The following is a 12309-nucleotide window of genomic DNA, read 5'->3' on the forward strand; positions in this document are numbered from 1 at the left end:
CTGCAATAGCTATGTCTGGCTGATATAGAGTAGCATGATGCAAGATTTCCACTCAAGGACATGCTTTTGATTCAGGATTTCATGTAGGAATGAAGGGATTCTTCTCTTCGCACCGTCATGCCAGGCTGCCCCTTCTCTCCTCTGGGTCCAAGAGGCCCTTGATTTCCCTGCCAGCAAAAAGAAAGGGAAGTCAAGGAAAAGGTAGGATTTATTAAAATAGGAATAATTTCTATAGCATCTGTGACACAGAATTAGATGCTGATTGGACTGCGAAATGAAAATTGCAGCGTGGATAGCTAAGGGCCCTTTATTTATTTATTTATTTATTTATTTATTTATTTATTTATTTATTTATTTATTTATTTATTTATTTATTTATTTATTTATTTATTTATTTATTTATTTATTTATTTATAGCCCACCACTCCTGCAGGCAGCTAGTGGCAGGTAACAACATAAAATCCAGTAAGACCTGTGGCTCAGAGTGGTAAGGCAGCAGACACGCAGTCTGAAAGCTCTGCCCATGAGGCTGGGAGTTCAATCCCAGCAGCCGGCTCAAGGTTGACTCAGCCTTCCATCCTTCCGAGGTCGGTAAAGTGAGTACCCAGCTTGCTGCTGGGGGGTAAGCGGTAATGACTGGGGAAGGCACTGGCAAACCACCCTGTATTGAGTCTGCCATGAAAACGCTAGAGGGCGTCACCCCAAGGGTCAGACATGACTCGGTGCTTGCACAGGGGATACCTTTACCTTTAAGAAGCTATAGATATCTCTGCCTCACAGCTACAAATCCCATTTCCCTAATTTCCTCCCTCGTTTTTTTTCACTTTTGAGTATCCCTTGCATGCTCTTCCCACTATATTTTTTTTGTGGTCCCCAGTGTTTCTCGTCTGCTATGAAATCCCTCAGTCTTTCCTCATAGGGCTTGGACCCCAGGACCCAGCTCTTTGAAGTAAGGCCTCCAGAACTGCACGCAATACTCCGAGTGTGGTCTGACCATAGCAGGTTTATGACATCTTGAAATTTTGATGTGACACAGTTCTTGATGTGTTCTATAAAATGGGTGCCACAACAGCGAAGAGCTGGTTCTGCACCTGCTCAGATCAGAAGGAATATGGAGCAAGTCCTTCTCAGGTGATCTCAGTGAGCAAAGAGAAACATACGAGAGTAGCCACTCTAGCCTTAAGGTTCACAGGGTCTAGGGGTTGTTAAGGCTTTACAGTTAAGCAACAGATTATTACAGCATAAATGACAGAAACAAGATTCTGATCAGCCATGTTCCTGGTTCACCAGGCACACCTGCTAGCAAGTGCTCTTGGTCATTGCTGCTCTTGCAGTATGATCTCTAGTGCCCCTCCCTTCCTTTCCTGGATCCATCTTGAACGTCTGGCATGTCATTCCACACATGAGAAGAGTTTCCGTCTGTGGGCCACTGTTTGGTTTTCCAAATTTGTTTGCATATTCTTCTTAAGATTTTGATGAACTTAGTTTCTGTTGCTTGTAATAGCTCTACTGATACCCCATCTACTCCTGGTGATGTATTTCTGTCAACAGCTTTTAAAGTGCAGTTTTCACTTCAGAATTCGTCACTGTATTGTTTCCATCTTTTAAAATTATTTTTCCTGATCAGATAATATTGCTTTCGACATCACTACCCATGGTTTGAATTTCCCTTTGCTTTCCTGGATCGTGAGGCAGACCTCTTATTCTTCCTTTTTATTGTTCTCTTCTTTCTTTGCACTGGTTATTATATTAGTTCTATTTATCTCTGGGCATGAATTTGTGAAAAGTTGTATTTAGTATTCTATTTAAGTCACATTTTACTTTGCTTCTAGTCTATTTTAGCAATTTTAAGAGTTTCATCAAGTTTCATCAATCATCCATCAAGGCTTTTTGATCTGGCTACAGGAATAGCCTTTGTTCTTTCTTCTACTATGACTATCCCAACAGTATGTTAAATCTCTACATAGATTGACAAGACCTGATGGAGCATACCCATTTATTCCAAAGCAAGCCACAAAGTATATTGGCAGCTGACTTAACACCAAGCACAAGTGGGTAAATATTACAAACCTGCTGCCCTCTTTCTCCTGGGACTCCTGGAATTCCTTGAGTTCCTAAAACAGACTCTCCCGGAGGCCCTCTTTCACCCTGAAATGGGAAAACAAACCCACTGAGACAACAGCATCCCCAGGTGTAGTCCGCAGCACTATTAGCTGATCTCCATCTCCTTTCTGTAAAGGAGGGATCTGTTTCCACAAGAAGTTCTCCAGTTAGGGGAGCAGTGCTCCCTCCCACACAAATGTTTGCTACACACGTCAATTATTTAGGCCATTCTGACCAAGCAGTAATATCAGGGCTCTCTCAGCCTCACCCACCTCACAGGGTGCCTCTTGTGGGGAAAGGAAAAGGAAGGAGAATGTAAGCCACTTTGAGAATCCTTCTGGTACAGGAACACAGCATATAAAACCAACTCTTCTTCTTTTTCTTCTTCTTACAGGTACAAAACCCATTATGATCTCCTTTTCATTCAGGGGCTAGGTATAGTGTGAGCACTGCTAAAACACTATTAGAACCTAGGATACCCTTTAACCTAGTCTGAGATGTCAGGCCTACCCATATCAAAAATAAGAACAGGCAATAGTGATTCAGGCAGAAACAGAACGAGGAAAACCAGACATTGCTCTCTTATTGAATTCCTGATGTCTATACATCCCACAGACTTGCCCTCTGCCTGTCATTTCTGCCCCATGTTTTTTTCAAATCCCAGAAGAAGTGATAGGTGTCAGACAGGGCCTGAGGCACCATTTATGACTATTAGCTGTGTCTGGTGTGCCAGAACCAGCGCTGCTGGTATGCATGAATATATGCATGTGTGTACAAACACACACACACAGCCAACAGCCCTGACTCTGGCAAACCAGATCCACCCATCCACTCTTTCAGAAAAGCTGCCATCTCCACTGTCCTGGTTCATTCTGTCTCAGCAGGCTCCCCACTACTAGTTCTAGAAAACAAGCACAAGGCCCTGCTGTTGAGACTCAAAGCCATGAACTGATATATGGTTAAATTCATGAGTCTCCCCAGGTGACTGAGCAGAGCCCAGCACTGTGCTCTCTGACAACTGTAAGTAACAGACTCTGAAAGAAATTATCAGAAAGACAAATTATTGGTACTGACCTTCTGTCCCTGGATCCCTTCTGGACCTTTTGGACCAAGGCTTCCAGGGGGCCCAGGAGGGCCTGGAGGTCCATCACCTCCTCTGAGCCCTGGGGAGCCGATAACACCTGGTACACCCTACAGTACAAGAAATAAGTATTAGGAATGATCCTGTAAACAGTATTCAAACTGGATGCCTTGCATAGCGATGCTCTGGACTCTCACTGTAGCATAATAGAGCAGAAGAAGAAGAAAATGAGGGTGGGATGAAACCGGTGTTTTGTGACATTCTAGGAATTTTCCAATTTTCTATAGCAAGAAAATCATAGAGGCTTGAGGAAATTCCTATAGTGTCACTGACACTGACATCACAACATTATGCAATACCAGTTTCTATGGTAAAAAAAATCTGAATCCAATGGCACCTTTAAGTGCAACAAAGATTTCCTGAGGAAGTGTGCATACACATGACAGCTCATGCCTTGAATAAATCTTGTTGGTCTTAAAAGGTGCTACTGGACTCAAATTTTGTTTTGTTACTTCATGCCAAAACAGCTACCCACTAGTTTCTATGATCTCTAGGTATTAGTATTTAGGGGATCGCCCTATCTGTCTGTATAACTGTTGTTTCTACTTGGTAACATATTATTATATGCTTCTTGTGTGTTACTTTGCTGTATGATAGATAAATAATCTATGGTCTCCATCCTCCTCCCAATGCTTTTCAGGGGCTGATGCGATAAGTGAACATTTCACTGTTCTCTAAACCTACCTATGGATCTCAGCAGGAAATTAAACCTGTTTCCATGTCAGTGAAGTGTTGGCACAACTGTGTCACATTTCTGACCTCAATACTGCAAACCCGTTTTCATGTCAACATAGGAAGTCTTGTCCTGGACCTATGATGATTACCAAGCCTCCCACAGACTGGACAAATCCATGCTTGGGTGATTTAGGAAATTGGAATACCTGCTTTGGTGAGCATTTAATGGGCATCTATAAGTCTAAAAACTGTTCAACATGTGCATTTCCTGTTCTTTTTTTAGATGCAAAATGTATTTATTTATCTTGTTTTTCTTCAAAATGTGGACTCTAAAACACCTTACCATATCGTTCTCCACTATTCCACTTAATGTTCATAACAACCACCCTGTGAAGAAGGCTAAGTTGAAAAAAAAAACTACTTCCCTGGGCTTATCCAGCAAACTTCAAAGCAGACTGCGGGTCTAAACAGTCTTCTAGATCCTAGTCCAACACTTTATACCATGCTAGTTTTCAATGGTATTATTTTTATGTAAAATATTATTATTTCATTAAAAATAGAAGCACAACAGGGGAGACAGGAACTGGGTCAGATGTCAAACCACCAGAAGGGATGAGAACTATGTTTAATTTGCAGTCCTTTCTGCACACTGAGCAGGATGAATAACCCACCAGGATATCCACCTCCACCAATAGATAATTGCATGTGGGACAGCATCACATTATGGACCAAAGGGGGAAAAGAAAGAGTCTCAAGAAAAAACTATTGAATTCTCCAGTAGTTTGATCTTGGCCTTGATCCCATTAAAGTTACCAGACCACTAGAATAACTCACCCGGTCCCCTTTCTCTCCCTGGTCTCCTTTGGAGCCTTGCTGTCCATCAAATCCCCTGTCACCCTAGGAAAGAAAACAATACAGTAAAGCATGTAGAGAGCATTTTTAGGCTCATTTAAACTTCTGCAGAGTCCACCAATGACATTTCATAGGCAGAAGTACTATTAGGTAGTTTCAGTGCAAATAAACACAACATTCTCCTGTGGTCTGGTGACTGTCACCAAGAGACAATGAAGAAAAATAAAGCCATCTCCTTCCACAGTCACAGGTCAGTAAGGAGAAAGTACTAGCAGTGATGAACTGTAAACCCTGCTGCAAGATTTGTCTCCAAATCAGGGATGTGCAAAGCACCTATTCTATACGTATTCTTATCCATGGTTCCTCTATATATTTGTGAAACAGCCTGGGGGGTGGAACATGTCTGGCTGTCCAAGTTGGAATAGGGTCAATCAGGCTGCACCCTGATTGGCCCTGCCCCTGCAGCTCCCGCCCTCCATCCCTGGACTCTAGCCTCTTTGCTCTCAGACGCAGCTCAGTGCCTGGAGCCAGCAGCAGGTAAAGGGAGGGCCCTGAGCAAAGGGTCGTGGTGGAGAGCCTAACGAGGGCCTGCTAATGAGGGCCTCTCAGCCTGCTGACTGCCTGCTATGGATCTGGCCAGGGGGAGAGGACCCTTACAAGACCCGTTCTTAGGAATGGGCTTTGAAGCTAGTTATTTTCATATTGTGACTTGCATGTCATATACTTATTTGTGTCAAATTAGAGAAAGAGACAGTCATCATCAAGCTGATATCTTTTGTGTAGCATTAGTGACATAACTCTTGGCCCCACTTTAGTGATTTTTAATTCCTTACCTTGGGTCCTATGAGGCCTTCTTTCCCAGGAATTCCTGGGGTTCCAGACATGCCCACTTCACCCTAGAAAAACAAAGCAGAAGGTAGGCTGACCATTCCCCAAAACATTTCAAGTTTTACAGCCTCATCAGCATGTACTATGAACACTTACTGTCTCACCCTTCCTCCCAGGAAGTCCCATTCGACCCGCCAGGCCTGGTTCTCCCTAGAACAGAAGCAAGGTAGGATATGAGAGATAAAAGGCAACCCCCCTCAACTAAAGTGGTGGCAATGGTTTCAAAAGGGGACTTTTTTCAAAGGCAATGCACTCCTCCCCTTTTGGTTCAGCCCTACTTAGTTGTGATGCTATGATTACACAAATTGTGACAACTGCACATACTGCTCCTTTATTCAGGTACTTTATGCAGGTGCTGGTTCATACAAATGGCCCTTTTGTGTGACCATCTTCGAGCTACCAACGGTCCCACGTTCCCCTCTGCTAAGCAGTAGATTCTTAACAGTGGAAAGCGGACTGATGACCCATTCTTTCTGGCAGAAACAGCATCTCCTTTGGAGTTCCAATGGCATACTTAACCTTTTTCATGAACAAATTACAAAGGAAGGCTCTACCGCCACCTCTTGTAATGGAAAAGGAATGAAAAAAGAACTCTGGCACTTACCTTCTCCCCCTTATCGCCATCCTGGCCACAGGCTCCTTTCATTCCTCGATCCCCCTATAATAAGAAAACATCAGCAGAAATCAGTCTTCATTTCTGTAGTGCTTTCCAGAATACACAGTGCTTTGCCATTTTAGCCTCAACCCAACATACGAAAAACTTCCATGTAACTGTTGTTCATTTGTCAGTAAATTCACACTGATTCAGCTCTGCACCTGTGTAGTATGATGGCTGAGGAATTTTAAAAGCATCTCTGTTTAGTGTTTAGCCATGAAACCCTACTCCTCTTGAGTTGTAGACTGAATTGTGCATGCCTAAAAGGAAGAAATTGTACCTTCATACCATGTCCTTTTCAAAAATGGAAGAGAAAGATGCAGAAAGCTAAGGATCCCTGTTGTGGGTCATATGTAATGCACAGATGACCACCTGAAGATCAAAAGGAATAGGAGAAGGCAGAGAGTAGGTATTCAAACCATGCCCAATGAAAGTCATTTTCCAGGAATGGATGGCTCGCCCCATCCAGGAGCAGATTCAATTACACTGGATATTGCATGGAGCTACAGAGTGGTTAATTTGTGGGAGACCCCAGTGATAAAAGACTGGATGGAGATACTTTTCACTGAGCATCCATTTGTGCATTACAGTGCCCTGTTCAGGATTGTATCATCCATGGTTACAAGAAGGAACATGAGAGGAAGTATGCAATAGGCACTCCTAAGAAGGCATCTCCCAGTGGGAGGTCACCTACATCTGTCCTGAAGCAAAATTTCTGGTGCTCAGTTCTGATGGTCCACATATGCTAATGTGCTCTGATGACTGACAGCATTCTCTTAGGCACTGTCTTCTCCTGCAACACGAGTGGTGATGGGAGTGACATTGTATACCTGCCACAGATAGCTGGCGAGGGTTATATAACTATCTACAAGTCTACATATAACACCAATAATAGCTATTTACGCTACAGAAACTATTTTCACTGTTTAATAACAATACACAGAACACATCTAACTAAAGAAAGAGTTTTCTTAGAGAACTTCCCAAATGACACAACTTTGCAGGAGACAAAAGAGAACTGAGCAGGAAGGAACAACTTCTCCCCTTTAAGCATTTGCAATCCAACATATGTGTTAAAGCAGTGGTCCCCAACCTTTTTGAGGCTGGGGACCGGCAGGGCAACTGCCCACCCGCGCATGCTGCGCATGTGCGATGCGCCGGCGCAGCCCTGATTCCCTCTCCCCCCCTCCCACATTAAGAAGCTTCCCGGGCCACAAGCTTGCGACCTGGGAAGTTTTTTACTGCGGGGGGGGCAGGGAGAGGGAGCCGCGGCCCGCAACAAGGCCTTCGGGTTGGGGACCACTGTGTTAAAGGAAGGAAAGTTTCAATATGTGTCATATGTGTCAAAGGAAGGAAAAACAAGTCGACAAATGTGAAGAATAGTGAATTTTCCAAGGCCTTCCAAAAACCTACATGATTGAAGGGGTATCTGAATTTAGATCTCTCACATTCAATTCAAAGTTTTATCAATTGTGTCACAATATCACAATACTTTCTGCATGATCCATGATTTTTACAACTTTGACACTAAGCGCAAGAAATTCTGTCCAACACATCTAATCACTAGATGTTTTCTTGGGAATACAGACAACCTCATGGTAGGATTTATGAAGCAAAAAAACCCCACCCCACTTTCCTAAATGTACAAAGCCTGTATTTCCCCTTTGATATCTCCCAAATATCTAAAAGGCCTTTGTCAGTGAGCTCATCTGTCTCTGCTTTGGGATGGACTCATGCATATCCCAGCCAAGAAAAGCTCTCAAGGTCACAGAGGTAAAAGCAAAAGAAACCAGCATATACTGCACATCACCTTTGGACCTCGCATTCCAATAGGCCCCATGTCGCCTTTCTCCCCTCTGGATCCTGGGATGCCATCCTTTCCGGACAGCCCCTGGAAGACAACAAGGTGGTGTGATTCTTAGGGGTTAATTTGCATATATAAAGGTAACCACAGCAACAAATGTTGAATTCTTACCGGCTCTCCTGGCTCTCCAGATTCACCAACTTCTCCCTGAGTGAAGACAAACACACAGTAAGAAGATGAGATCTGAAGCAGGATCACAGACTACATTTTACACAAAAATCCTGGATTTTATATGTCTACAACAACCAAAGGATACAAATGAATATGATAACATTTCACCTATAAAATTAGATTGCACTTTCCTAGCATTAAGAGACATTAAAATAATGAAAGATCTTTCAAGCCTCCAAGGTGTGGAAAAAGAAATCAAAGACTTCTGTCCTTAATTTCTTCAGGCACATGGCCAATTCCCAAATGATACCATTGGTATGAGTTTTAAGCCAACGTGGCATGGAGTTTAAGTGGGGTGGATTCTGGGTTTGATTTCTCCCTCCTCCACATGCAGCCAGCTGGGTGATCTTGGGCTGGTCACAGTTCTCAGAACTGTTCTCACAGAGCAATAGCAGTTCTTAGAGCTCTCTCAGCTCCCCCTACCTCACAGGGTGTCTGCTGTGGGGAGAAGAAGGGAAAGGTGTTTATAAGCCATTTTGGCTAAGCTTTCAGGTAGTGAAAAGGGGCTATAAAAACCCAGCTCTTCTTCTTCTTCAACTATTTGCATTGAAACTTGGCATGAAAGAAGGCATGGATCTGTGTTGAAACTATACTAGCTTAGATCCCCAATAGTGTGGATCAAATAAAACAAGCACCAGGATCTCTGTAGGATCAAGGCTATCAACAAAATGACAGCTGTAACTATAGTCTAAACTATGTTTCTGTCAGAACAAGCAAACTTCAGACCAACATGGCTACCAACTTGAATCTTTGTTTCTGTCAGTTTGTTTATTTATTTATTTGGATTTTTATTTATCTTTATTGGTGAATGTATAGCCATGGTTGATCTGATAATCTCATACCTTTTGCCCACCAGGACCTCGTGCTCCTGGAAATCCTGATGATCCTTTTTCACCTTGCTCACCTCTCACTCCCTGTAGGTGATTAAAAACAATTACTGGAAAGCATAAGCAACAAAAGGAGGAAGATTTCTACCTAGCTCCTATTGTTGAAGGGCCAAAAAAAAAAAGGACTCAACATTACTACAAGCTGAAAGCAGAGCTTTCCCTAGCCTCAATAACCCTGCCAACATGAGGTTCATGAGTTCCATTAACTCATGCCTCAGTCTAGCTATCGTATTACTTCCAATACATCACCTGTATCTCAGATATTGGTGCAGGACACATTATCCTTATGTAACTGCTACAAGGAAGTCAACCTTGCCTCTGCCATGTATGCATTACTTTCTGTTCACAGACGACAGTGACAGCTGCTGGTTTATTTACTGGACTAAATTTTATAGCAACACATGGGAACACTAACATTTCCTGAAGTATAGTTTATATGTGTAGTCGTATCGAGCTTCTAGATTTTCTACTTTTTCAGAATAATGCAAATTCAGCTCTATTCTATCCAGTCCATTTTGGATTCTTCGTATTTACAGAGAGACCAGACCAGTCTAGGATTGCACCGTAGGCAAGACCACTGGTTCATAGGCGAATGCTGGCAGGGGCTCATGGGAATTGTAGTCCATGGACATCTGGAGGGCTGCAGTTTGACTACCCCTGCTCTAGCTTCTAGCACCTGGCTTGAGCTGGTACTCTGACTGGGCACAGGCATGCCTCAACCACTCCTCTACCCAAAGCCTGGTGAACAATTACGTAGGCATCTGCTGTGCTACCTTTTCTCCAGGGACGCCTTGATCTCCTTTGTCGCCTTTCTCTCCCTCCATTCCTTTTAGGCCACGGTCTCCCTTGTGAGAGAAGAGTTAATGGTCAATAAATTGCCAGCAATTATCAATAAATTGTCAGAGAATTACAAGTTGTATGATACTGGGTTGGATGAAAGATCAAACAGTGTGTATTCAGCACAAAAGGAAAAGTACATACAAGAAGAGCAGGATGTGAGAAATAGATTTTTGATGGAAACTGCCATCACTTGAGGCTTTTACTTTTATTTACCCTAAATACCCTCAAGCTTATTTAGACGTTTCTTTACTTAATGTTAATGTCTATATTACCAAGCAATTAAACATACAGACTGATACAGCAAAATTCCTTGTAAGTAATTTTTGTATGCTGTAGCATACATGGACTGAATGACTGACTGAATGCTATAACAGTGGCCCCCAACCTTTGTAAGGCTGGGGACTGCCTGCGGAGGTGGGGGGAAGATGGCGCCCCGGGCACTGCGCTGCGCGGCAGCTCTACGCAAACACGCATCCGTGGACATGCGTTTGCGCCCGCTGGCGGCCACATTTGCCTCTTTCTCCCCACCCCGCAGCAAGAATCTTGCTGGGCCATGAGCGAATTGGCCGCCGAAGCACCTGATTTGCTCAAGGCCTGGCGAACTTTTTGCTGTGGGGGGGGGGGGGGGGAGGCGGGAGAGGGTGGTGCAGCCACTGCCGGCCCGGTGCCAAGGCTTTCGGGCCGTGGCCCGGGGGTTGACAACCTCCGTGCTATAACATATTTCACATTATAAAGCTAACTAAGATAGGATCACCAATCCCACCAACAAAAGAATCCGGAAGAAGGCACTACTTACTCTAATCTATAATTACTATCCCTAAGATTACCATACCCAATTTATGGATATACTATATAACTATATTCCTTGCATTTTGTATCTATACTGCATTCTTGGGTCTTCTTCCTTCTAGAGCAGTGGTTCTCAACCTAGGGGTTACAACCCCATTACAGGTCGGCAGGTTGCTTGCCGCTGCAGTGGCAGTGGTGGCCGGCCGAGGCGGGTGATGATGGCAGCCGGTGGCAGGCGAATGTAGGTGGTAGCGGCAGCCAGTGGCGGGCAGAGGCAGCAGAGCCATGGCACTGGCCGCCTCCACACTGCCTCGATTGTTGTGCGCCATACACGAGCCATCACCACCGCCAAAGTTGGGGGGGCAGTTAAAAGGTTGAGAACCGCTGTCCTAGAGCACTTTTCCCCAGATCTCTTCCCTCAACTACCATAAACTTCCTATCTAAGCCATTTTTAATTTTAGACATCCAATTAATCACACTTTGGGTCATCAAATCAACTTCTGCAGGGAAGCCTTCCTCTGCCAAAGGAAAACACACTGCTCTTTGTCTCACATATCTTTAAAATCTATTATTGGAATGAATTACCAACCCCTCCCCCACCCAAAGTTTCCCCCCAAACTTCTGAAATGTCTTCCAAATAACAGATGGGCAAGGTTTTAACAGTGTACTTGCTCAAAGCCTAGAAATCAGTTTTAGTAAACCATTTCTTCATGTGATTTACCGGTTCCCCTTTGTTCCCCCGAGCACCTGGTGGGCCCTCCACAACAGCAGTATCACCCTGTAATTGAGAAAGAATATGGCAGCCCATCAATAACTGAAGGATACTATTTGGCTGAAGCCAATAATCCCATTTACTGGCAAATATAGCCAATTACATTTTTAGTCTAGGACATCTTAAAGGAACTTTTCAATTTAACATGGCAAAAGGTACAAACCAGCACTCAATGGAGCACTTCTCTGCTTTAGAGATAAAGAATTTTTAGGGCAATGTTGGGAGTAAAGAATTACATTGTAGTCTGAAAAATAAATGCTGGACTTGTTATAATCAGAGCACTTGAATAGGACCATACATTTCATAGAGGCTTGTCAAGTGGATGATGTTAAGCGTTCTTTTCCTGAGAGTAGGATTGCCATTGTTTTTGAAGATTTTACTTGGGATTATGCATTGTTCAATATGGTTGTATTTGTAATCATAAAGCAATCATCAAGATCTTTTAACTGATGGGAGTATTTACCTTGTCTCCCTTTGGCCCTATGGCTCCAACATCTCCCTAGGAGAGAAAATTAGGAAGATTAGAAGTAAGCCTAGAAAGGACTCACGCCCCGCTGAATTCTAACCTGACCCTTCTGTACACCATTAAGAAACCTATACTACAAGAACATTCTGGAGGTTATTGGTTTCTATGATGTATTACTAACAGCACTTAGGTAACGTATAGGATTA

The 12309-nt window shown here is 43.4% G+C and overlaps 1 protein-coding gene across 1 annotated transcript in view; it reads right to left on the minus strand.

Moving 5' to 3' along the window:
- Positions 1-12309, minus strand: part of COL7A1 (collagen type VII alpha 1 chain) — a 159156-nt gene that overhangs the window by 11878 nt on the left and 134969 nt on the right. Inside the window, exons 103-115 of the mRNA XM_077325428.1 lie at positions 12101-12136; positions 11587-11643; positions 10010-10081; positions 9192-9263; positions 8290-8325; positions 8125-8205; positions 6264-6317; positions 5756-5809; positions 5605-5667; positions 4754-4816; positions 3178-3294; positions 2071-2148; positions 114-167 (exon numbers count right to left, since the gene is read on the minus strand). Of these exons, the coding sequence (XP_077181543.1) occupies positions 114-167; positions 2071-2148; positions 3178-3294; positions 4754-4816; positions 5605-5667; positions 5756-5809; positions 6264-6317; positions 8125-8205; positions 8290-8325; positions 9192-9263; positions 10010-10081; positions 11587-11643; positions 12101-12136 (837 nt within the window). The remainder of the gene's footprint in view (positions 1-113; positions 168-2070; positions 2149-3177; positions 3295-4753; positions 4817-5604; positions 5668-5755; positions 5810-6263; positions 6318-8124; positions 8206-8289; positions 8326-9191; positions 9264-10009; positions 10082-11586; positions 11644-12100; positions 12137-12309) is intronic.

This window comes from Paroedura picta, chromosome 3 (assembly GCF_049243985.1).
Source record: "Paroedura picta isolate Pp20150507F chromosome 3, Ppicta_v3.0, whole genome shotgun sequence".
In the NCBI taxonomy this organism is placed as follows: domain Eukaryota; kingdom Metazoa; phylum Chordata; class Lepidosauria; order Squamata; family Gekkonidae; genus Paroedura; species Paroedura picta.